A 27,695-nucleotide genomic window follows, 5' to 3' on the forward strand; every position below is an offset into this window, starting at 1 on the left:
CGTTTGCGCTCCGGTTTTCACGATCGTTTGAGCACAGGTCAAATTACACTTGTATTATGGGTTTTAAGCTAAAAGGATTACCGTGACTTTAGAGCTGTGGTTAACTGTTTTGTGAAACATAAAAGTGTCACAAAACACATCAATAATACATTACAAAGTGCAGTTACACTCATAATAACACCATCTAATCAATATTATTAAAAAAAATATATATATATATTAGTACATTGGAGTCCTTTGCATTTAAAGGACCCCTCAATGCAGTAGAACTGCATAATTAACAAGTGCATAATAAAAAGACAATACAATTGCGCCTACTCTGAATTGCAAATAAACAGTAGATTTTTTTCTGACAAATTTATTTTTCCTCCCATTTTCCGACCCCCTGTATCATGTGACAGACATCAGCCAATCACAGACTAGTATACATATTCCCTGTGAGCTTTAGCACATGCTCAGTAGGATCTTGTTCCCCAGAAAGTGTGTATATAAAAAGATTGTGCAAAATTATAAATGAAAGTAATGTTTCTTTTTATAAATGATCTATACATGGGCATTTATTCCAAAACATAAAAAGTGTCCAACAATCTGATGGCTATATTCTTGTACCATCAGTGCCTAAGTGTGAATTAAATAAAATGTAAGGAATGATTATATATATATTACTTTTTATTTCATTTGCATCCGTGTATACTAAGAATATAGCCATCAGATTTTTGGACTCTTTATTTTTTTAGAATAAATGTGGTTACACAGAGGAGCACAATGCCCATGTATATTTAATTTATAAAAAAAAAAACATGCCCTGTAGCTGCAGTTTGTGGCAGGTTTAATAAATATATATATATAGATATCCAAAAACCAGATCTTGCCCTCAATTGGAAAACCGCCTGGGTGCAACTTTGTAATCAAATAGTAGCCCAAAAAGAAGTGCACTCTCAGGTCTTTCACAGCAAAGTTACTTTATTCGTGTAACATTTTCGGAGGTCTTGCCTCCTTCATCAGCATAATTAAAACAAGATAATATAATAATATATATAGTGACATACTCACTCACACCACTTCAAACCAAACCCCTATACTTGGCGCCAAACTCCCGGTGTTGGAACGCATACTGCGTTCCAACAATACTGCGTGCCGGAAGTAGTGCGCCACATCACTTCCGGTAAGCAAAATCTTTACTAAATTGTTAATACACACTGATAATGTGATAAACAAACAACAAGGGATCGCCCCTATGTGTATATACATAGGGGGGTAGTTATCAACGCGTCTACTTATCCTGCCTTCGCCGGCCCAATACGCCCGCCTAAGCTCGCCTCACATTGCCGCCGCGGACCTGCAAAAATTCGCCTAAGTTATCAAAAAAGCTGTCAAAAAGCCACGCACCAAGTACGGGGCGAGGAGCAGCGGACTGTGAGAGTTATCACTCATCCGATCTCGCTGCTCTTCGGCTTTTTTACAGCTTTCTTGCTAGCCTGTCACTAAGCACCCACACTATACTATACTGTTCTACCCCCTATACCAGCGCCCCCAGAGCCCCCTGCAACTCAATAAAGCTATTAACCCCTAAACCGCCGCTCCTAGACCCCGCCGCAACTCTTATAAATGTATTAACCCCTAAACCGCCGCTCCTGGACACTGCCGCAACCTATATTAAACCTAGTAACCCCTATCCTGCCCCCCCATACCGTCGCCCTCTAGAATAAAGTTATTATCCCCTATCCTGCTGATCCCGCACCTCGCCGCAACTAAATAAATAGTTTAACCCCTAAACCGCCGCTCCCTGACCCCGCCACAACTATAATATATGTATTAACCCCTAAACCGCCGCTCCCGGACCCCGCCGCAACCTATATTAAATTTATTAACCCCTATCCTGCCCCCCTACACCGTCGCCACCTATAATACATTTATTAACCACTACACCGCCGCCACTGTAATAAAATTATTAACCCCTAAACCTAAGTCTAACACTAACCCTAACACCCCCTAACTTATATATTAATTAATTAAATCTAAATAATATTTCTATTATGAACTAAATTAATCCTATTTAAAACTAAATACTTACCTTTAAAATAAACCCTAATATAGCTACAATATAAATAATAATTATATTGTAGCTATGTTAGGATTTATTTTTATTTTACAGGCAAATTTCAATTTATTTTAACTAGGTACACTAGCTATTAAATAGTTATTAACTATTTAATAGCTTACCTAGCTAAAATAAAGAGAAATTTACCTGTAAAATAAAAACTAACCTACGTTACAATTACACCTAACACTACACTATACTTAAATAAATTATTCATATTTAAAACTAAATACTTACCCGTAAAATAAACCCTAAGATAGCTACAATATAATTAATAATTACATTGTAGCTATTTTAGGATTTATATTTATTTTACAGGTAACTTAGTATTTATTTTAGCTAGTTAGAATAGTTATTAAATAGTTATTAACTATTTAATAACTACCTAGCTAAAAGAAATACAAAATTACCTGTAAAATAAATCCTAACCTAAGTTACAATTAAACCTAACACTACACTATCTTTACATTAATTAAATAAATTAACTACAAATAACTACAATTAAATACAATTACATAAACTAACTAAAGTACAAAAAATAAAAAAGCTAAGTTACAAAAAAATAAAAAAATTAACAATTTTAACATTTCAAAAATATTACAACAATTTTAAGCTACTTACACCTAATCTAAGCTGCCTAATAAAATAACAAAGCCCCCCAAAATAAAAAAAATGCCCTACCCTATTCTAAATTATAAAAGTTCAAAGCTCTTTTACCTTACCAGCCCTTAAAAGGGCCTTTCGTGGGGCATGCCCCAAAAAATTCAGCTCTTTTGCCTGTAAAAGAAAAATACAACCCCCACCAACATTAAAACCCACCACCCACATACCCCTAATCTAACCCAAACTCCCCTTAAAAAAACCTAACACTACCCCCCTGAAGATCATCCTACCTTGAGTCGTCTTCACTCAGCCGAGCAGCGATGGAACCGAAGAGGAGATCCGGAGCGGCAGAAGTTATCCTCCAAGGGGCGCTGAAGAAATCTTCCATCCGATGAAGTGATCCTCCAAGCGGTGCTGAAGAAGTCTTCCATCCGATGAAGTGATCCTCCAAGCGACGCTGAAGAAGTCTTCGATCCGGGCGATGTCATCTTCCAAGCGGGGTCTTCAATCTTCTTCTTCAGGATCCATTTTCATTCCGCCGACGCGGAACATCCTTCTTTCTCGACGGACTACCGACGAATGAAGGCTTCTTTAAGGGACGTCATCCAAGATGGCGTCCCTTCAATTCCAATTGGCTGATAGGATTCTATCAGCCAATCGGAATTAAGGTAGGATATATCTGATTGGCTGATTGAAGTTCAATCCGATTGGCTGATCCAATCAGCCAATCAGATTGAGCTCGCATTCTATTGGCTGATCGGAACACCAGGTACGCTGGGCCGTAAAAGTGCCGAGCGTACCTGCTAGTTTTTTGATAACTAGCAAAAGTAGTCAGATTGTGCCGCACTTGTGTGCGGAACATCTGGAGTGACGTTAGAATCGATCTGAGTCCAGCAGGATCGAAGCTTACGTCACAAAATTCTACTTTTGCCGGTCTCTAGCCTTTGATAACTAAGACGAATCAGCCTCGCCACAAATACGCTGCGAAATTCCAGCGTATTTGAGGTTGACAGCTTGATAACTAGGCCCCATAGTGTCAATAAACCAAAAATCACATTATAAGTGAAAATAACAAGTTATTTTAAACAAAGTGTTATTCAAATTGGCTGCCCATTGTCATGGCAACCAGTGTACACTATCTCCCCCATAACAAACTGCGGGTGAATAAGCCCAAATAGTTATATGTGATCCTCAATCTTGTGTATTCTTATTCTACCTCATATGGTGCACCATGCTAGTTGATTTATATACATGCCATCCTTAAGTGCCTCACTGACAGATAGCAAAATTAAGATAACTATACTAATTAGCCAACAGTGAATCTGTGTTTTTTTTTTTTTTTTTTTTTTGAGTTTTCAAAAGAGCTTTATTAAACTTATCAAGTTTACAGGTATAAATATACGATTAATGAAAACCAAAAGAGCAATACAAATGCAAATATAACAATGCGAGGACACAGTCCGTCCTCTAAACTGCCTATAGACATACATTGTGAAATAATTGATATACTGTTCAAGGAAGTACTTATAACACCATCATGAACAAATATAATTAAAGGTACTTTATAACGCAGTTGAGGCCTAAAAGTCTCTTGGCCAAAATAGAGGGGGGAAGGGAGAAAGGTCTGAGGGTGGGATGAGGGGGTAGGGAAAAGGGTTGAGTAATAAGTCCTTGGTCGTAGGTGGGTGTTTCAAAGGAAATCCAGCTCGGTCTGGTAAGAACTATCCCTAGGTCAGATCTCTCATTCCCTCCGGGAAGAACTAGGAGGGAGTGAGGACATTAGGTCTCCAGGTTGTATCATAAGAGTCTTTCCAGTCGGTCCATGTAAGCTCAAATAGGTCAGAATTACCTAGGTTGTAAAATATACTTTTTTCCATATTATATATATAGGCCATATAGTAGCAAACTCTCGTCCAACTAGGTGAGGGCTCTGATTTCCAGTCACAGGCAATCAGGTGTTTGATGGACATAAAGAGGTATATACTAATGTAAGCATAGTGTTTGGGGAGAGAGTGGGTACCAATGTGTAATAGGGCAACTGCAGGAGAGCTACGTAAGGAGATTCCCAGTTTGGAGAGGGCTCCAAAACATTTTGTCCATAAAGGGCGTATTTTAGGGCACTCCCACCAAATGTGCAGAGCGTCCCCTTTCTGACCACAATCTCTCCAACAGTACGGGGATGCGCTAGGGAATATTTTAGCTAGCCTGATGGGCACATAGTACCAATGGGCCACCAACTTATAATAAGTTTCAAATAGGGTGGTGCAATGTACAGCTTTTTTGGTTCGTTCGAGCGCTTGTTCCCAATCGTCTACTGTGAGCGATTTGTCTAGCAGGGAGCTCCACTTGGCCAGGTGAGGGGCCGGAACTGGGTTTGGCTCCGAGTCCAACAGGGTGTAATGTCTAGAGAGGGGTCTATATAGCCTCTTTCCTAGGTTCCAAATGGACTCCCACGGGGTCAGAGGGCGATTTAACTGAGGCTTGAAGCCCCAGGCGGTCATAAAGCTTTTGATTCTGTAATATTCAAATTTCAGGGTATGGGGTAGGGCCACATCAGCCCCCAATTGGGACTCAGTTTTAAATCCACACTCCGGTGCCGGTAGCCAGAGGTCCGAGACCACCTTTATTCCAATTTGGGTCCATCTCAGAGGGTGGGCATCCTGTAGACCTACTAACAGGCCGGATAATGAGGTTATGGGAGAGGGGCGATTTGTCTAGAGTGGCGGATTTTATCCCAAAATTTCAGGCATTCCTGGATGATGGGGTTTATCAAGGATAGTTCCCTACGGCAATGGGACGGCGTCCATATCAGGTCACGTAAACTTAGGTTATAAGGAAGTGAAGCCTGTTCGATGGAGTGCCATTTGCAGGAAGATTGCGTGACTCCCCATTGGGAGACATGGGTGAGCATTGCTCCCTCGTAGTATCTTACCACGGAGGGAGAGCCCAGACCGCCCTTAGATCTAGGTAGTTGTAGCACTCTCTGCGCCACCCTTGGGGGCTTGCCCTGCCATATATGTTTAGTTATTTCGCTCTGGAACTGTAATAGAATGTGCCTGGGCACTCTGATTGGCAGACAGCGGAATAGGTATGTGAGACGAGGCAAAAAGGACATCTTTAATGCTGCTATCCGCCCTAACCACGAAACTTGCGAGAGGTTCCAGCTCTTGCCGAGGGAGCGAAGCTCCGATAGCAAAGGGAGGTAGTTGTCCCTGATAATCCGGGGAAAATCATTGGATAATTTGACTCCCAAGTGGGTCACTGAAGTGTCCGACCATCTAAAAGGATATTTGAGTTTTAGAGGGGCCATAGACGAGCTCTGGAAGCCTTGGGTGTAAATCTCAGTTTTGGGAATGTTTAGTTTGTAGTGAGAGTGGGCACTGAATTCCTTGACTATAAGTAAGAGTCTAGGGAGGGTGGACGCGGGATCTGAAGAGAAAAGGGTGATATCGTCCGCAAATAAAGCTATATTGTGCTTGGTGCCACAAAGGGTAATCCCACTCATGTGTGGGTCGCGTCTAATTTGTTCTGCCAATGGCTCTATGGCCAGCGCGAAAAGTAGGGGTGACAGGGGGCAACCCTGTCTAGTCCCATTGGAGATTTGAAAAGGGGGGGTTTGGAAACCTAGTCCCTTAACTGAAGCGGAAGGAGTAGAGTATAGGGCTTTAATTGCTCCCATGAGGGAACTCGGGAATTGAAAGGCATCAAGTACTTCCCACAGAAACCGCCATCTCACCCGATCAAAGGCCTTTTCTGCGTCTAGTGATATAATCGCCATAGGTTTATTAAGGCTAGACGACAGCGACATCACATTCAAGAGTCTTCTAGTATTATCTGGTCCCTCTCTTTTGGGAATAAATCCAACTTGGTCTGAATTGATTAAGTAGGGGAGGAGGTTGGCAATACGGTTAGCTAGGATTTTGGAGAAGAACTTAATATCAGTATTGATTAGTGAGATTGGCCTATAGCTGGCACAAAAAGAGGGGTCTTTATTAGGTTTCAGTATAGTCACAATCGTGGCTTCAAGGAATTCACTCCTAAATTTGCCTTCATCTCTAGCTAAATTGAAAAGTCTAAGAAGCAGGGGGGAGAGCTCTTGGATGTAAGTTTTATAAAAATGCACTGGGAAGCCATCTGGACCAGGTGATTTAAATGATTTAGAGTTCTTGATAACCAGTTGTACTTCCCTAAGGGTGAATGGCGAATTTAAGGTGTCTTTTTGATCAGGTGAGAGGGACGGTAGGTTTAGTGCTTTTAGGTACTCACGAATGGAGTCTTCTGAGGTTACTGGGGGGGTTCTCAGTTTTTTCTATGTTATAGAGGCTGGAGTAAAACTCAGCAAAAGCCTCCCCAATTTGTGAGGGGATTTTAAGGAGGGAACCTCCTTTAACGATGCCATGTATACGTGCGATACTAGTTCTGTTTCTAAGTTTATTGGCTAAGAGAGTATCCGCCTTATTGCCCTTATAGAAGTATAGTTGCTTCAGTTTAGTTAAGTTGTCCTGGGTTCTCCGAAGCTCTAGTTGAGATATGTGGTTTTTAATGTTGGTGATTTGGGTCGTTACGGAGTTAGTAGGCTTTACTCTATTTAGGGCCTCTAATTCTCTAAGTTTAATGTGAGACTGAGACAGTGAGAGTCCCGCTTGTTTTCGTAGTTTAGCCTGTTCAGAGATCATTAAGCCTCTTATGGTCGCTTTAGTAGCTCCCCAGAGGGTGTCATCACCCACTTGTGCTCGGTCATTAATTTCTAGGAAGTGTCTGATTTCTGTGCGTAATTTTTCTCTAAGGGGGATATCTTGCAAAAGGTTGTGGGGCATGCGCCAGGAGGGTCTGGAGCGAGTGGTATTTGAAGATATAAGGTCGATGGTAACACAGTCGTGATCAGACCAAGGGCAAATATGGATGGCCGTGTTAGTTACTAGGTCAAGGGAGTCTGCCGTAGAGAATATGTAGTCAAGTCTGGCGTATTGTCGGTGTGACGGTGAGTAGTGGGTGTAGTCTCTGTCCTGAGTGTGGAAAGCCCTCCAGATGTCGAAGAACCCTGAGCCTGTCATAAGTGTGCGGAATTTCGCAGAAAGTCTTTCTGTAGGGGGAGGAGTCCTAGCTAAGTCAGAGGATTTTCTATCTAGTTTCGGTTCCCAAGTCATGTTGAAGTCACCCGAGATAATGACCCTACCTTGTTTGTGCTGAGAGATGACATGGAGGATGTATTTGAGGCACTTAGGTTGATGAATGTTGGGTAGGTAGACTGAGACAAGTGTGTAGAGCACGTGGTTAATATTACAGATTAGAATAATATATCTGGCCTGTGGGTCTCTGATGGTCATGACTGGTTCAAAAGCTAGTCTCTTATGCAAGAGGATTGCAGTGCCCCTGGCTTTTTTGGTAAAGGGAGCATGTTCAATGTGCGTGTAATCCCTACAGGAGAGTCTGATCGGTTCATCGTTTAACCAATGCGTCTCTTGGAGGAATACTATGTCAGGGTTGTGGTGCCTCAACGAGCGCAAAAGGAGACTTCTCTTAAAGGGAGTATTAAGTCCTCTAACGTTGTGGGTTAGAAACCTCAAAGGAGAGGAAGTCATGTCTAGTAGTGATTGAGAGTTGGGACCGGGAAGTCGTTGTACCTAGGCCCGGAAGACAAAATGGGGAGAATAGAGAGGAGGGGGAAAGGTAGGTAGGAAAGGGTGGCACTTAGCAGTGCCTCTGGTGTGGTGGAAGTAGTCCACCTCAAGAGAGCCCTAGTGTGGGCTTCAATTGGGGGGCTGAATGAACAGCTCCGGAGCTAGCTCAGTGTAGCAGAAGCGTCAGCCCCGCTCCAGGGACGAATTTATCAAAACATAAAGTGCTTAAATCGAAGTAATTACAAAACAGCAGGTAACAAAACTTATCATAACTTATTAAATATAACTTATTCGAAAGGTGAACATTGTGACGGCTTATAGAATCTCACAGGGGACCTGCCTGCCTCAGAATGCAGGCTGGTCAGTAGAAACCATCAGGGGAGACCTAATAGCCAACTTATTTATAAACTAGATCAAGTAACTTCAGAAGGAGCCTATTCAGCATGCTCAGGGTGTCCTTGAGAAACTTGCAGATGTTGAGTCTTGGGTCTTTTTATTCTCTGTTCTTTTATTGACCACTCAGGAGCTGAAGCTTTCAGGGTAGATTGAGGTTGAGCCTGTACATTTTGGGGGTCGACTAATAAACCCCATGAGGTCAGCAGAGTCGCACCCTGCGAGGGTGTGGTAATGGTTATGGACTGGTTGTCTTTGGTAACTATGAGTCTGGTTGGGAACCCCCATCGATAACGGTAGTTAGCCCTACGCAGAGCAGTGGTCACCGACTGGAAGTGTCGGCGCTGTTGGAGGGTGTGTGCTGAAAGGTCAGGTAATATTTGTACTCCCTCGAACCTTCCACTTAAGTTTGGTTTATGATAAGCAGCTTGAAGGAGGCGATCTTTATATAGGTAGCTATGGAAGCACACCACAATGTCCCTCGGCTTGTCAGAACTCACCGACCTGGGGCGCAGAGCCCTATGCGCTCTCTCTATTGTGCCAGACAGTCCTTCAGGGGTGCCTATCAGCTCTTTGAAGAGGTCTTGGAGGTAACCTTGGATATCTGCTGGAGCTACCGTTTCTGGGACTCCTCTGAATCTGATATTACTGCGCCTCGATCTGTCCTCCATATCAGCCAGTTTAGATTCTAATTGTGAGATCTGCTCAGCCAGGTTTTCAGCGTAGGCCAGGATATTGGATTGGTCCACAGCTTGATCATCTTGCTTGCGCTCCAGCGCATCAACCCTGTCACCAATTTCTGAGATTTCCTTTTTGAGTTCAGCTGAGCTGCGTTGGATTTCTTGGGTGATGGACTTAGTCTGGATGGCCAGAAGTTTCTTGAGGGATGATTCTGTAATGTAATGTTGGGAGGAAGATGCTGAGTGTTGGCTAGATTGAGATTCTTCATCTTGGGACTCCGGTTCACTCATTGCACCTCCTGGTTGGTATGGGGTTTCCTTAGAAACGTGGGCAAAATGGTCAAAGACTGTCTTCCTGGGTTTGGGGTTAGACTTTGAATGCTTCTTTATCATGTGAGGCATCTTATAGGTTACTGGTTAGATCCCTGGAAGGCAAAGTAGTGAATCTCTGGAGGCTCAAGAGCAATATCCTGCTGTTTTGAAAGAAATTCAAGGGTTATACATACTAAAATCAAGCACGTAGTTTACATAATACCTATCACATTGTTGGAGCGGGGCTGATTTACACATCAAGAGGAGAAATTACATGAGTGTACAGTTTTGTTACCACCACGCTAGTCCCTCACCTCGGGGAGCAGGGGGATACGACCCGAAGGAAGGGAAAAGGGAGTTGGAAGTGACCCACCCGGACAAGCCGGGCGGGAGCGGGGAGGTGAGGGGTTAGTCAGTAGGGTATAGAAATCAGTCAGTATACCACAGGTGAATTGTTAGTTCAGTGAGGGCAAGCCTGACTGTGTCAAAATATGAGGTGAGAGAGTGAGAGTATTACACAGACGGGCTTATAAACCTAGATTACCCGGAGTAGTGGCCCCTGTCAGCTAGTGCTCAGAACAAGAAGCTAAGTTTGCTTCCTAAGATAGTAAATAATTCAGGTAAGTGCAATAAGCAGACAGGAGCAACTGGGGTTCAGGCAAAATGGAATCACAGAGTGAGTATGGGCGATATTATACAGCAGTCCCTGCAAAGGAAATGAAGCATACAGTTGCTTAATATACAGGCAAGACTAGTATTATGGACTGGACCTGCAGGAGAAAGCTATGTTCAATAATATGTAGTGTCCAAATTCCTGTGAAGAGAAAGGTATGGTTAATATATCACAGAAGAAAAAAAAAAAAAAAAAAAAAAGAAAAACTCTACACCCTGAAAAAGTGACTTCCAGAGACACTTGAGCTGACGCAGCAGCCTTAGTAAATGAATACAGGAGTTTATGTACACTTCTTGTGCTGCACCTTAAAGTCAGATCCCAGCAGAACACTGATCACAAACCCAGGTCGCAGCTGCTATTACAAGGGTTAAAAGTGTAGGGGAATATAGGTCCTGGAGAGGCCACACTTTATGTCTCCGTGTGGGCAACTATGGGGAGATGGGACCCCAGATGAGCAGAGGTTATGTAATTTGTCTTCCCCAAAAACTTGATTGTAGGTCTATTGGTATTAGAAGCCTATAAGGTAATATTTAGGGCCTGCCACAGGTAGCAACCATTCCCATCTAAGCAATGTCTTGTAAAATTGGATATGCTGTATAGTGGTGAGGAGTGACCCCAGATGGAGTATGTGGGTACTAAATGAGCCTAATAGTTTTGCTCTGTGGTCAGGCCACAATGAGGGAATAACTGATATCAGGCAGCTAGTTATGTAATACCCTCAACATAGAACTTGCATCTCCAGCGCTGAACAAAAACTGCCAAATGTTAGAGGGTAGATGCTTATTATTGCAGGTAGCCCTTATGCAATAATAACTGTAGGTACTACCTGTAAGGAGTAAAAGTGGTTAGAAGAGCAGTAATATAAAACAACACTCCACTTTGGGCTAGGAACCCAAAGGTACATAAGCTGTCGCAGCAGCCATAAATGACAAAGTAGCAGACCAAATTAATGTAAATGTAAAGAGCACTCAGGTAGTGAGAACTTATTGTTGTTGGCTCCTGTATATGAGGTGAGGTTTTAATGTAATTTAAGTCCTCCTGAGAACACATGCACTTTCACAAAGGGTCTGGGGGGTGCAAATGTGTACTCAAATAATGTAGGAAAAATTGTGGTTTGAAGAAACTAGGATCCAGAACTCTTAGATCTCAGAAACGGTGTCTCTGACAAAAGGCTGTGCCTCCCTTGGGGCAAGTAATAAAGGGAGGAAGTCCAGTAAGAGGGCTTTAAAAAACACCTCAGTTGAGATTTGAATTTTTTATTGACTGTTCCCAGGATCTTTATGAGTAAGGGTGAGTCAGAAGAGTAATAGCCCCCCTGCAGCCCTGGGCTGCTGGGACTGGACTTTGATCAGTAAAGGGCAGAGCAAACCTGCCTTGTCTTCTAGGGTGTCTAGATACTATACTGGGTATGATAGCTGTGGGGGCCCAGGGGCAGGTAACAAGTGGTCTCACCTCTTTGCCTTCCTGCTGTGTCCTCCAGCTCCTCTCCAGCTGCTTGATGGTGGGTAACAGTTGATCGGACAGCACTCCTGCAGCCCTTAGAACACTAGGTCACAACTCCGGAGCGGAACCCCGACCCTCCGGCATTTGTCTAGGAGCCTGCAGCCTCAGATCCAGTTCAGGGGCCTCCACCCCAGCTGCGCCTATGTCGGACGGATCTCTTGTGTGCTGGCAATCAGGGGATGCAGGTGAGGTGACCTCTATGGAACCGGGAGGCTGTGGGTTAACAGAGGTGGCAATCGGCTAAGTATATAGTTACCCCTCAGAGCACTGGTGCGGGCCGTGCCGCGACGTTAGACGGAGGCCCGGATTTTCGCGCCCAAAGGTGTACCAGAGCGTGGGGTCCCTCTATGCCGGGCAGTGAGTAGGGGTTCAAGGATCTTGGGTTATGGGGAGTCTAATTACCTCCTAGGATGGTGGACCAAGTGGCCAAGTAAGATACTCCCGAGTAGAATGATCCTTAGGTGAAGCGGTGCGACTGGTGTAACAACCGGGTCCCCGGTCGCAAGTGCTGAAGCCAGGCCAATCTCTTAGCTCTTAAGGAGATTAAAGTGTTATGCTCCGGAGCGGATCCCCGACCCTCCGGAGCTAGTACTGGGCACTTTGGTGAGGTTAAACGGCGGCCGAGTCCGTGTAGGCCCCAACGGACCAAAAATTATTTGCAAAGGCCCCCTTTCTTAATTTGACAATGATGGGCTACTAATTTTGAATATATTGGGTAAAAATAGCCCCTAGATATGAGTGTTTATATGCCTTAGGGAACACTTTTATGGGTCTAAGAACAGGAGCTCTCTTCCTGCACATCTGCTCCTGTTGACAGCTAGCTCCGCCCCCGTCTGAATCTGTGTTTTATGCTACGGTGTTACAGCCATCAAATACTGTAGTGTAAAGTGAACGCATCCTTGCTGTATATTTTGACATATTCATAATGTGGCAGATCAAGGTAATCTGAATCCCAGCCTGGTACTTTAAGATGTTTGTGTCCCACAGTGCCCAATGTCTGCTAAAACTCAAAAGATAGAGACTTGAATTTCAAACTGCTGTAATACAACCTGATTTGCATTGTTCACTATTCTGAGTATTACTTAAGGAACCTTAATATAGTGTCACCCCCCATCTACAGGAAAAAACAATTATAAGGTCCCCCTAACTCGTACTATACTACTTAATGGGACTAAAATATTGTGTCAATAACCTATGACTATAGCCAAAGACCATCACTCCCATACAGCATCCACATTCACTACCAGGATCACACATCACTTGAAGACATGCTTCAATGAAATATAAAAAAACAAAAGAATGATTAAAAGCAAATATTGGTCAGGGTCCTCCTATTCAATAATATGGTTACCCGCGGGGTAATGTCTCAACTCTATTACTTCCAGGTTAGCAATCTCAACCTCAGCCACTTCTTATATCTAATGTAGTAAATACTCAAGTGGCTGCTCTCAGTCAAAGGTATCCTTTATCTTCGTTAAATTTATTTATTGATCTTTACACTCCAGATTCTTAACTTTATTGGTATCCAGACCGGCCACACTGAGATTATACTTCTACTCAGATATCAGATAACTCCAATATAATTCATACATTATGATCCCGGGGTTGTCTAGGTCCTAAGAGTACCGTTCCTTCACGGATCATCCTCATTGCTCATATCTGGACGTAGATTCAATCAATTGCTGTGCCCATACAGTGTGATCCAGGCTTTAGATGCCATCTCAGCTTGGTGTACCTTATAGTGACATATCGGCTATGTGTGTTAAAAACTGGTAACTCCAAGGCACCACTACCTGACTTCCACTCAGGTATTGGAAATATCACAGATCCCCATGCCTGGTGCTATGTACCAACCTGGTTAGGAGATCTCCCATGACAGAGTTCACCCACCACTGGACTCACAGAGTCATGGTAGTCAAGGCACCGTACTCCTGGATTGTATCGCACCTTATAGCCACACTATATTAAGGCTTTAAATTCCGGTGTTGTGTTAAGCCCCCCTGGGTGCACCATGCCCAACCGATACATCCACTGTGCCTCCCGTTGCAGGAGTATCTTACTTCTATCTCCTCTCCTGTCCAAAGGGGGGACATGATCGATAAGTGTGTATCTTATTGATGCCACCGGATGTGTGTACTGTGCACAGTGCCTCGCCACTGGTTGGTCCGAGTCCCCAGACTTGAGAACCGACCGGATGGTATGTTGGTGATTAGCCATCCTCTCTCTTAGTGTGCCTGTCGTTTTGCCAACGTAAAAACAAGAACAAGGACACACCAACAGATATACAACAAACGTGGTTGTGCAGGTGATAGAGTGACGGATACCAAATTGCCTGTTAGTATGAGGGTGGTGAAATATATTCGTACTGATGAGCCCTTTTAAAGCCTTAATATAGTGTGGCTATAAGGTGTGATACAATCCAGGGGTACGGTGCCTTGACTACCATGACTCTGTGAGTCCAGTGGTGGGTGAACTCTGTCATAGGAGATCTCCTAACCAGGTTGGTACACAGCACCAGGCATGGGGATCTGTGATATTTCCAATACCTGAGTGGAAGTCAGGTAGTGGTGCCTTGGAGTTACCAGTTTTTAACACACATAGCCGATATGTCACTATAAGGTACACCAAGCTGAGATGGCATCTAAAGCCTGGATCACAATGTATGGGCACAGCAATTGATTGAATCTACGTCCAGATATGAGCAATGAGGATGATCCGTGAAGGAACGGTACTCTTAGGACCTAGACAACCCAGGGATCATAATGTATGAATTATATTGGAGTTATCTGATATCTGAGTAGAAGTATAATCTCAGTGTGGCCGGTCTGGATACCAATAAAGTTAAGAATCTTGAGTGTAAAGATCAATAAAAAAAATTTAACGAAGATAAAGGATACCTTTGACTGAGAGCAGCCACTTGAGCATTTACTACATTAGATATAAGAAGTGGCTGAGGTTGAGATTGCTAACCTGGAAGTAATAGAGTTGAGACATTACCCCGCGGGTAACCATATTATTGAATAGGAGGACCCTGACCAATATTTGCTTTTAATCATTCTTTTGTTTTTTTATTTTTTCATTGAAGCGTGTCTTCAAGTGATGTGTGATCCTGGTAGGGAATGTGGATGCTGTATGGGAGTGATGGTCTTTGGCTATAGTCATAGGTTATTGACACAATATTTTAGTCCCATTAAGTAGTATAGTACGAGTTAGGGGGACCTTATAATTGTTTTTTCCTGTAGATGGGGGGTGACACTATATTAAGGTTCCTTAAGTAATACTCAGAATAGTGAACAATGCAAATCAGGTTGTATTACAGCAGTTTGAAATTCAAGTCTCTATCTTTTGAGTTTTAGCAGACATTGGGCTCTGTGGGACACAAACATCTTAAAGTACCAGGCTGGGATTCAGATTACCTTGATCTGCCACATTATGAATATCTCAAAATATACAGCAAGGATGCGTTCACTTTACACTACAGTATTTGATGGCTGTAACACCGTAGCATAAAACACAGATTCACTGTTGGCCAATTAGTATAGCTATCTTAATTTTGCTATCTGTCAGTGAGGCACTTAAAGGATGGCATGTATATATATCAACTAGCATGGTGCACCATATGAGGTAGAATAAGAATACACAAGATTGAGGATCACATATAACTATTTGGGCTTATTCACCCGCAGTTTGTTATGGGGGAGATAGTGTACACTGGTTGCCATGACAATGGGCAGCCAATTTGAATAACACTTTGTTTAAAATAACTTATTTTAACTTATAATGTGATTTTTGGTTTATTGACACTAAGTATATACACATAGGGGCGATCCCTTGTTGTTTGTTTATCACATTATCAGTGTGTATTAACAATTTAGTAAATTTTGCTTACCGGAAGTGATGTGGCGCACTATTTCCGGCACGCAGTATTGGTGGAACGCAGTATGAGTTCCAACACCGGGAGTTTGGCGCCAAGTATAGAGGTTTGGTTTGAAGTGGTGTGAGTGAGTATGTCACTATATATATGATTATATTGTCTTGTTTTAATTATGCTGATGAAGGAGGCAAGACCTCCGAAAACGTTACACGAATAAAGTAACTTTGCTGTGAAAGACCTGAGAGTGCACTTCTTTTTGGGCTAATATATATATAAAGGCATTTGTAGACGCATGCGCTCTAACAAGTGTACAACAATCTGATGGCTATGTTATTAGTGTGCGCGGCCGCACTGACAACATAAACTCTGATGGGTTGTGACAGAGGACATGCGCTGTGAGTATTTTTGATCAGGCAGCTGACTGAACGTCACTACTGTTTGCTGATCTGATATGTTTGCTATTCTGTTAGAGCACAGGCACTGTAGCTTAAAACATTACTTGCAGATAGTGTAATATCCTTTGTCAATATAGAGACTGTCTGATTCTCATTATCCATCTCTTATCCTGTCTGTTTAGGACAGGTAAACAAATTTACTCTTTTTTTCAACTTTCTAAATTTGACAAAATTTCAGGCACTAAAAACATGTAATCATGCACTTTTGGTCAGTTGCAGGTGTTAAAGGAATGATAAAGTATAAATGTAAACTACTTTCCAATTTACTTCAATTATCAAAATTGCTTTGTTCTTTTGGTATCATTTGTTGAAGACTAAACCCAAGTAGGCTAATAGGAGCTTTGAAAGTGCACATGGCTATTACAGTCTATAGCAGCAATGTTTGTAACTATGCATAACATTGCTATAGTTTGCAAACTGCTGACAGATGGCTTAAGACGCATGCACACTCCTGAGCTCAGCCAGGATTACTCTAATAAAGGATACCAATAAACTAAGCAAAACTGATATTAAAAGTAAATTGGAAAGTTCTTTCAAATGTCATGATCTATCCAATTAATTTAAGTTTAATTTTGACTTTACCGTCCCTTTAAAGGATTACTTTCTGTTATAATTTTTAAGCTAAACAACTAACATATTAAAGTTAATAAACATTAATTAAAACCTACTGACCTATATTTTCTCCAAAATGAAGTTTCATAACGTTATAAAAGTTATATATTTTATTCCCCAATGATGTCACGTTATCCTGCCCACTATTTTCAGCACTGTGTGTTCAAAATACTTAAACCAATGAAATTGTGTTTAAAGCGCCATTTTGAAACCTAGGTATTGTAAACGGATTGGTACAGAGCAAAGGATACCCACGGAGTGGGTTTGGAAAACAATTAAATTTGCAGACAAGATTTCTGATATACGGTAGAGATATGTTAATGAAATGCTATTGATAAAAAGCGTATTTGGGGTAGTTAGTTAGTAACAGGCATAGAAAATATTTACTTACAGTGGCCCTTTAAGCTTTAAAGCTTTACTACAATCGTGATTTAGCATTCGTTTTGATACTTTAATTATGGTTAGCAGTGATTTGCACACAGACAATTTTTACTATTGTACATAATATGAGTTTCCTATTTGTTTCCTGAGCACCAAAGTTTGTGACTTCTTTATCTAAGGCTTCCTTTTTGATATATATGATATTATATGATATTATATGATGTGATTTTCTTATTTTATCATTCTGTAGTAAGAGATGTTGAAGTTCATAATATCTGTCTGTATCTCTATCTATCTCTCGGCTAGATTACGAGTTTTGTAGTAAGAGGGGTGCGATGTTAACTTGCACATTATTGTCACCGCTCACTTACCTACAGCGCTGGTATTACAGGTTTTCATAAACCCGGTGTTATTTGGCAAGAAGTGAGCGTAGAGCAAAATTGTCCTCCATACCGCACTCCAATACCAGCGCTGCTTAAGTCAGCGGTGAGCTGGTTGTACGCGCTCGTGCACGATTTCCCCATAGACATCAAAGGGGAGAGCCGGCTGAAAAAAAGCCTAACACCTGCAATAAAGCAGTGTAAAGCTCTGTAATGCAGCCCCATTGATTCCTATGGGGAAACAAATTTTATGTTTACACCTAACACCCTAACATGAACCCCGAGTATAAACACCCCTAATATTACACTTATTAACTCCTAATCTGCCGCCCCCGACATCGTCGACACCTACATTATACTTATTAACCCCTAATCTGCTGCCCCAACATCGCCGACACTTACATTATATTTATTAACCCCTAATCTCCCGCCCCCAATGTCGCCGCAACCTACCTACATTTATTAACCCCTAATCTGCCGCCCCAGCAATAAACATATTAACCCCTAAACTGCTGTACTCCCGCCTCGCAAACACTAGTTAAATATTATTAACCCCTAACATCGCCACCACCTACCTACATTTATTAACCCCTAATCTGCTGCCCCCAACGTCGCCGCCACTATACTAAAGTTATAAACCCCTAAACCTAAGTCTAACCCTAACCCTAACACCCACTAACTTAAATATAATTAAAGTAAATCTTAATAAAACCTACTATTATTAACTAATTAATTCCTATTTAAAACTAAATACTTGCCTATAAAATAACCCCTAAGCTAGCTACACTATAACTAATAGTTACATTGTATCTAGCTTAGGTTTTATTTTTATTTTACAGGTTTGTATTTATTTTAACTAGGTAGAATAGTTACTAAATAGTTATTAACTATTTACTAACTACCTAGCTAAAATAAATACAAATTTACCTGTAAAATAAAACCTAACCTTACACTACAATTAACTAAATTACCTAAATTAAATACATTTAACTAAATTAAATACAAATACCTAAATTATGAAAAAACAAAAAACACTAAATTACACAAAATAAAAAACAAATTACAAGATATTTAAACTAATTACACCTACCTAGCCTAAACTAAACTACCAATAGCCCTTAAAAGGGCCTTTTGCGGGGCATTGCCCCAAAGAAATCAGCTCTTTTACCTGTAAAAAAAAATACAAACAACCCCCAACAGTAATTAACTAAAAAAACCTAAGCTCCCTGAAAAGGGCATTTGGATGGGCATTGCCCTGAAAAGGGCATTTAGCTCTATTGCTGCCCAAACCCTAATCTAAAACTAAAACCCACCCAATAAACCCTTAAAAAAATGAATGAAGGTTCCTTTAAGTGACGTCATCCAAGAATCCTATCAGCCAATCGGAATCTAAGGGACGCCATCTTGGATGACATCACTTAAAGGAACCTTCATTCGTCGGGAGTCATCGTAAGAAGAGGATGCTTGGCGCCAGATGTCTTGAAGATATACCCGCTCCTCGCTGGATGGATAAAGATAGAAGATGCCATCTGGATGAAGACTTCTGCTCGTCTGGAGGACCACTTCTCCCTGCTTGGATGGAGACTTCTCCCAGCTTCGTTGAGGACTTCTTGCCGCTTCGTTGAGGACTTCTTGCCGCTTCGTTGACGATGGATGTCGGGTCTTCAAAACTGTAAGTGGATCTTCGGGGGTTACTGTTAGTTTTTTTAAAGGGTTTATTGGGTGGGTTTTAGTTTTAGATTATGGTTTGGGCAGCAATAGAGCTAAATGCCCTTTTAAGGGCAATGCCTATCCAAATGCCCTTTTCAGGGCAATGGGGGGGCTTAGGTTTTTTAGTTAGGGTTTTATTTGGGGGGTTGCTTGTGTGGGTGGTGGGTTTTACTGTTGGGGGGTTGTTTGTATTTTTTTTACAGGTAAAAGAGCTGATTTATTTGGGGCAATGCCCTGCAAAAGGCCCTTTTAAGGTGTATTGGTATTTTTGTTTAGGCTAGGGTTTTTTTTTTTGGGGGGGGGGGCTTTTTATTTTGATAGGGCTATTAGATTAGGTGTAATTAGTTTAAATATCTTGTAATTTGTTTTTTTATTTCGTGTAATTTAGTGTTTGTTTGTTTTTGTAATTTAGGTATTTGTATTAATTTAGTTAATTGTATTTAATTTAGGTAATTTATTTAATTGTTGTGTAAGGTTAGGTGTTAGTGTAAGACAGGTTAGGTTTTATTTTACAGGTAAATTTGTATTTAATTTATCTAGGTAGTTAGTAAATAGTTAATAACTATTTAGTAACTATTCTACCTAGTTAAAATAAATATAAACTTACCTGTAAAATAAAAATAAAACCTAAGCTAGATACAATGTAACTATTAGTTATATTGTAGCTAGCTTAGGGTTTATTTTACAGGTAAGTATTTAGTTTTATATAGGAATTATTTAGTTATTAATAGTAGGTTTTATTTAGATTTATTTTAATTATATTTAAGTTAGGGGGTGTCAGGGTTAGACTTAGGTTTAGGGGTTAATAACTTTAGTATAGTGGTGACGACGTTGGGGGCGGTAGATTAGGGGTTAATAACTGTAATATAGGTTGTGGCGATGTTAGGGGCGGCAGATTATGGGGTTAATATTTAACTAGTGTTTGCGAGGCGGGAGTGCGGCGGTTTAGGGGTTAATAGCTTTAGTATAGGGGTGGCGACATTGGACGGCAAATTAGGGGTTAATAACTGTACTGTAGGTTGCGGCAATGTTAAGGGCGGCAGATTAGGGGTTAATAATATTTAACTAGTGTTTGCGAGGCTGGAGTGTGGCGGTTTAGGGGTTAATATGTTTATTCTAGTGGCGGCGATGTCTGGAGTGGCAGATTAGGGGTTAATCATTTTATTTTAGTGTTTGCTATGCGGGAGGGCCTCGGTTTAGGGGTTAATAGGTAGTTTATGGGTGTTAGTGTACTTTTTAGCACTTTAGTTATGAGTTTTATGCTACAGCTTTGCAGTGTAAAACTCATAACTACTGACTTTAGAATACGTTACAAATCTTGCCGGATAGGCTGTACCGCTCACTCTTTGGCCTCCAAAAAAAAGCTTGTAATACCGGCGCTATGGAAGCCTCATTGAAAAAATACTTTATGCAAATTGCGTAAGTTAATTTGCAGTACGGCCAAAAAAGTTTGCGGGACAGCTGTACCTACAAGACTCGTAATAGCAGCGGTAGTGAAAAAGCAGCATTATGAGCCTTAACGCTGCTTTTTTACTCATAACGCAAAACTCGTAATCTAGCCGTCTGTTTGCTCTATATTTCTCTATGTATATTTCTGTCGCTTTGAGCAGTGCAAAAGCTATATAATTACTAAACTAAATTCTAGAGGGGTGCAAGTCCACAAGTTATAACCAACCCCTTCCTGCATGAGTCAGTGCTGGTTCTACCTTTGGGCAAGATTACAAGTTGCGCGGCAAATCACTTGCGAAAACAATGCGCACGTTATGTCTTTTTCACATTTGCGGTTGTGCATGTATTACAAGTTGCAAAATATGCCAATATATCTTTGAAAATCCATCTGATATATTGCTTAATGTGCTTAAGTTTGTAACGTGAAATATTTTCATTATCTCCATAGTTAAACATAGTTAAACATATGTCTATACATATAAATCCATGTTTCTCTATGTATGTGTATGTATGTCAATGTAAACATTTTTTTATATCTCTTGAGATCTACTTGGATATAATATATCATTTTTATGAGACAGTGTGAATATGAGTGTAAATGTAATTTGTAATGTATTTTTGAAGTGTTTTGTGAAATGTTTTTGTTGCGGAAAAGCATTAACTACAGCTCTTCGAGCGCCGATAAGGATTGTTGCGTAAAAGGTGAATGTGCGCGCAATCACAATTTTTCAAGACTTGTAATACCTGCGCAATGGAAATTGATTGCGAAAAGATCATATCGCACACGTAAAACTCATAACCCGCTACTTGTAATCTTGCTGTTGTGCAAGTGCAAGCTGCCTTACACAGGTGAAGAAGGAAGATTTAACTGCATTCATTACTGTATTAAACAAGCCACTCTGGACCCTTGTAATAGACCCTGACTATGACCTTAAAAAAAAATTTGAACTAGGCATTTTCCCCAAAACACAAGAGGATTATCTGAAGAGATCATTTAGTTACTATTCTTATATTGTATTTAATAATGAAATATTTTATAAGACAAATGCTTTCTTTTTTTTAACATATAAATGTGACCCTCAAAAGCTGCATACCACAGAGCAAAGCAACAGAAATTAAACTAAAATGATATATATATATATAGAGAGAGAGAGATAACTATGTAAGTTCACACATTATTATTTCAAATAGAAACCTACAGTATGTGACAGTAATAGGTGTCTGGATACTGCATAGGATTGGAGACCTTAAGCTTTAGTATTTAGCTGTACATAAGTCTAAGTTTTTATCAGATAGCACTACAGGCTAAGCTTGTTTTGCTTAAAAGTTGTTGTTTACAGGTACAGTAAACACCTTAGTTTAATGTAAAAGGTTTAGTTATGGATAGTAAAACAACTTTGTATGATTTATTTTCCCTTCTTTTCATGCAATTGTGCTCTGAAAATTGTGGGGGGTGAATTAACTCTCAGAGCTAGAAATGCACAATACATACTACTCAAGGCAAAACAATGCACCTTATACTAACAGTTGTTGGTTGTCCAGTGCAAACTCAAGCTGAGATGGGCTCATACAAGTGGTGGGTGCAGTTTGGCTATTGAGGAACAATTGTAGCAAACGTATATTAATTAAAATGTAATTTTTTTTTGAGAAAAAAAAAACGTAGCTATGCATTCTATAGCAAGATGACAGGAATGTCTTGTAATTACAAAGTGTTTACTGTCCCTTAATATCTGCTCCCTAGTGGTACAGTGAAGATCATTCTCCTCTTTAGATAAGTATAACCAGCATACACATAGTAACCAGCAGATTACACTGATTGGCCACTTAAAATCACTCTCTTAGCAATTGCTTGAAACCTGAGGGAGAGACAACCAATTAAATACATCTTGATTTATTCCAAGTGAGAACTCACCTCAGCCAATTAAGATGATAAAATAATTATTATATTCTAGGTAGTTTTATGTGTTAATATTTATGTCCTAAGTTTATTTGTGAAAATGGATCCTTCTGTCTTTCCTTTATTCCTACTAACAATTTGCATTTTTCTGCTACGAGATCACAACCCTGGAAAAAAAGAATAAATTAAAAGTAATATCTATATTTCTAAAAAATATATATAGTATCCCACAAAAGTGAGTACACCCCTCACATTTTTGTAAATATTTTATTATACCTTTTCATGTGACAACACTGAAGAAATGAAACTTTACTACAATATAAAGTAGTGAGTGTACAGCCTGTATAACTGTGTGAATTTGCTGTCTCGTCAAAATAACTCAACACACAGCCATTAATGTCTAAACCATTGGCAACAAATGTGAGTACACCCCTAAGTGGAAATGTGTTGTGAGGTAGTAGACCTAGCGCTAGTGGGTACACCTACGGCTCTCTTCAGTGGGTCTCTTAGTGGACCTAGTGGGTATAAATCTAAAGTGTTGGTGAAGTGAGCGCCTAGACACAAGGCTAAGGTGAAATAATTGTATATGGAGATATAAGATTATAAATAGATGAAATTAACGTTTATTTTGTAAACATTAAAATCCCAAAGATACACTTTAAAATGCATGAATTAACATACAAATAGATACAGAAAAAACATTTGAATAAACAACATGGGTAAAAATAGCAAAAGTCCAAACAAATTATGCAGGTGTTTTAGTTAGAGGATTGTCCCTTAATGGTTATGACATATGGTACATATAATGTGTGAACTCGCTTAAAAATTAATAATAAACATTTGTATGTCCCAAGTTATATGTCCAATGTGTCCTTTAATAAGATAATGTCTGAATGTATTGTTGTGGGGATCCGGTGCACAATGTGATGATATCCAATCCAAAAAAATTAAAACAATGGTGTAGAGATGGAATAAATCTCATGATGGGTGAGATGTAAAAATTTATAAAAATTGAGAATAAGAAATAAAGTTGAAAAAAGGGAAAAATTGTGAAAAATGCACTCTGTAAGATGGTGAGAGTAAAAATGTCAAAAAAATATCAAAAAATTAAAAAATGTGGAAAAAATCCTTAAGAAAAAAGAAAAAATTATGTAAAAAAAACCAGGTGTGAAAAAGGCTGAATGTTATATTGGGTATCAAAAAATGTTGAGGTGGACCTCCTGTGTATTCTAATCTAAAAATCCCATCTGTTGGTAAAAGATATCTTGAGTGATCCTGTGGAAAACAAAAAGTACAATAGTGCAAAGCAGTTGGAACACCTGATTAGGGTATTAAAAAGGAGCTTACCAGTAGTGTGTCAACGCGTTTCAGCTTAACAGGCATTTATCAAGACTATAAAACTGTATGTGGACTGGTAGCTTTTATAGGCTAAGTTAGTAAGTCTATAGGGAGTGTTTAGGTGCCAAATGGATGTTACAGCCCACCCACTTCCTGCTTGTAACTGATGTATTGTGGGTGTAGAAAAAAATGGAAATGGCAACTATCTGTATTAATACCGTATATGGTTGGTCTTCACTTTCTTATAGTGCCTTATAGTACTAACTCTAGCTTGGATCTCAAGAAGTATGTGTTGATGTATTATTATTACTGTCCTCAAATGCACAGACAGCTCTGGAGTTTATCTCGGTCATTCGTGATATCTTGACATCATATCAGATTTCGGTTTAATGTCGTCACATCCGGTTTCGGTTCTCCTGGAAGTTGACTGAGGTGTTTTGCGGGCTTAGAGGCTCCTGCTGGTTTAGAGTGTTTAAGCTCATATGAGCCCAAACAGATTGATTAGATTACAAAGTGGCTTTAAACACTAACTAAACTAACAGCCTATAAAAGCTACCAGTCCACATACCGTTTTATAGTCTTGATAAAGGCATGTTAACAGGCCGAAACTTGACATACTACTGGTAAGCTCCTTTTTAATACCCTAATCAGGTGTTCAAACTGTTTTGCACTATTGTACTTTTTGTTTCCCACAGGATCACTCAAGATATCTTTTACCAACAGATGGGATTTTTTTACTATTAGAATACACAGGAGGTCCACCTCAACATGTTTGGATACCTAATATAACATTCTGCCTTTTTTAACACCTGTTTTTTCCACATTTTTTTCATTTTTTTGACATTTTTACTCTCACCATCTTACAAAGTGCATTTTTCACGATTTTTCCTTTTTTCAACTTTATTTCTTATTTTTTATACATTTTTACATCTCACCCATCACAAGATTTATTCCATCTCTACACCATTGTTTTGGGGGGTTTTGGATTGGATATCATCACATTGTGCACCAGATCCCCACAACAATACATTCAGACATTATCTTATTAAAGGACACATTAGACATTTAACTTGGGAAATACAAATGTTTATTATTAATTTTTAAGCGAGTTCACACATTATATGTACCATACGTCATAATCATTAAGGGACAATTCTCTAGCTAAAACACCTGCATAATTTGTTTTGATTTTTGCCATTTTTACCCATGTTTTTTTATTCAAATGTTGTTTCTGTATCTATTTGTATGTCAATGAATGCTAAATCATGGATCCATGATTTTATCATTCTAAATGTAACGGTTTTTAAAGTGCATTTTAAAGTGTATCTTTGGGATTTGAATTCTTCACAGAATAAACGTTAATTTCATCTATTTATATCCTTATATCTACATATACAATTATTTCACCTTAGCCTTGTATCTAGGCACTCACTTCACTGACACTTTAGACCTAAGTGGAAATGTCCGAATCGGGTCCAAAGTGTCAATATTTTGTGTGACCACCATTATTTTCCAGCACTGCCTTAACCGTCTTGGGCATGGAGTTCACCAGAGCTTCACAGTTTGCCACTGGAGTCCTCTTCCACTCCTCCATGATGACATCACAGAGCTGGTGGATGTTAGAGACCTTGCGCTCCCCCACCTTCTGTTTGAGGATGCCCCACAGATGCTCTGGAGACATGGTCTGGAGACATGCTTGGCCAGTCCATCACCTTTGCCCTCAGCTTCTTTAGCATGGCAGTGGTCGTCTTGGAGGTGTGTTTGCGGTCGTTATGTTCGAATACTGCCCTGCTGCCAAGTCTCCAAAGGGAGGGGATCATGCTCTGCCTCAGTATGTCACAGTACATGTTGGCAATCATGGTTCCCTCAAGGAACTGTAGCTCCCCAGTGCCAGCTGCACTCATGCAGGCATAAACCATGACACTCCCACCACCATGCTTGACTGTAGGCAAGACACACTTGTCTTTGTACTCCTCACCTGGTTGCAGCCACACACGCTTGACACCATCTGAACCAAATAAGTTTATCTTGGTCTCATCGGACCACAGGACATGGTTCCTGTAATCCATGTCCTTAGTCTGCTTGTCTTCAGCAAACTGTTTGCAGGCTTTCTTGTGCATCATCTTTAGAAGAGGCTTCCTTCTGGAAAGACAGCCATGCAGACAAATTTGATGCAGTGTGCAGCGTATGGTCTGAGCACTGACAGGCTGATTCCCCACCCCTTCAACCTCTGCAACAATGCTGGCAGCACTCATACGTCTATTTCCCAAAGACAACCTCTGGATATGACACTGAGCATGTGCACTTGACTTCTTTGGTCGACCATGGCGAGGCCTGTTCTGAGAGGAACCTGTCCTGTTAAATCGCTGTATGGTCTCGCCCTCCTAGCTGCAGCTCAGTTTCAGGGTCTTGGCAATCTTCTTATAGCCTAGGCCATCTTTATGTAGAGCAAAAAATAATTTTTTTAGGTCCCCAGAGAGTTCTTTGCCATGAGGTGCCATGTTGAACTTCCAGTGACCAGTATGAGAGAGTGTGAGAGCGATAACACCAGATTTAACACACCTGCACCCCATTCACACCAGAGACCTTGTAGCACTAATGAGTCACATGACACTGGGGAGGGAAAATGTCTAATATGGCCTAATTTGGACATCTTCACTTAGGGGTGTATTCACTTTTGTTGCCAACGGTTTAGACATTAATGGCTGTGTGTTGAGTTATTTTGAGGGGACAGCAAATTTACACTGTTATACAGGCTGTACACTCACTACTTTACATTGTAGCAAAGTGTCATTTCTTCAGTGTTGTCACATGAAAAGATATAATAAAATATTTACAAAAATGTGAGGGGTGTACTCACTTTTGTGATATACTGTAAATAGGTTATATCGGTAATGCACAACCTCAAAGTGTCAGGCAGCTCCCTGGGTGAAGAATTTAAAGTGTGTGTTTACATATGTGTGTATATATATATATATATATATATATATATATATGTGTGTGTGTGTGTATCTATATATGTGTATCTAAATGTTCTTCTTTCCTTTGTAGGGTTGGTTTAGCCCTGGACAGGTTTTTGTATTAGATGAATACTGTGCCAGATATGGAGTACGTGGTTGCCATCGTCATCTCTGTTACCTGATGGAACTGATTGAGCATTCTGAAACAGGGGCAGTGATTGACCCAACATTGCTTCATTACAGCTTTGCGTTCTGTGCCTCTCATGTTCATGGAAATAGGTAACATACTCAAAAGCTCCAAAGTTTTTAATGTTGTAGCTGTGTATATTATACCATTCTCTTTGTTAGAAAATAATTGATTTTCTTTAGCACAGCCTATCGATATTAGTAGAATGTTTTTTGGGTATCTCAAAGGAAGATAACAGTTTTCAGAACTAACTTGTATTTGGTGTCCATGACCCCCTACCCCCTTTATTAAGGCTTTCTGACTAATATAAAGGTATTTCTCTAGAATGATGGTAATGGTTTATTATAGGTTTTTCAGTTGCAATCAAAAGTTCTACAAATCATATATAAACATTTCAGAATCATATAAATATGCTGGATATGAGGACTGAGTCGTAAGGCAATGTTACTGGTATGACACAGAAGATACTTTTTTCTTTTTTTGAAACAGAGAAGATGGTAAAATATGTGTATCTGGGTGTAAATATATGTGTAGGTGTGCATGCATGTGTGTGTGTGTGTAGGTGT

At 40.2% G+C, this 27,695-nt stretch overlaps 1 protein-coding gene across 3 annotated transcripts in view; it reads left to right on the forward strand.

The window, feature by feature from the left end:
* Positions 1–27,695, forward strand: part of CADPS2 (calcium dependent secretion activator 2) — a 1,413,577-nt gene that overhangs the window by 703,030 nt on the left and 682,852 nt on the right. For all 3 annotated transcript variants that reach the window (XM_053716670.1, XM_053716668.1, XM_053716669.1), the window contains exon 13: positions 27,034–27,221. In XM_053716670.1, coding sequence (XP_053572645.1) covers positions 27,034–27,221 — 188 coding nt within the window. The remainder of the gene's footprint in view (positions 1–27,033; positions 27,222–27,695) is intronic.

This window comes from Bombina bombina, chromosome 6, assembly GCF_027579735.1.
Source record: "Bombina bombina isolate aBomBom1 chromosome 6, aBomBom1.pri, whole genome shotgun sequence".
NCBI classification, from domain to species: domain Eukaryota; kingdom Metazoa; phylum Chordata; class Amphibia; order Anura; family Bombinatoridae; genus Bombina; species Bombina bombina.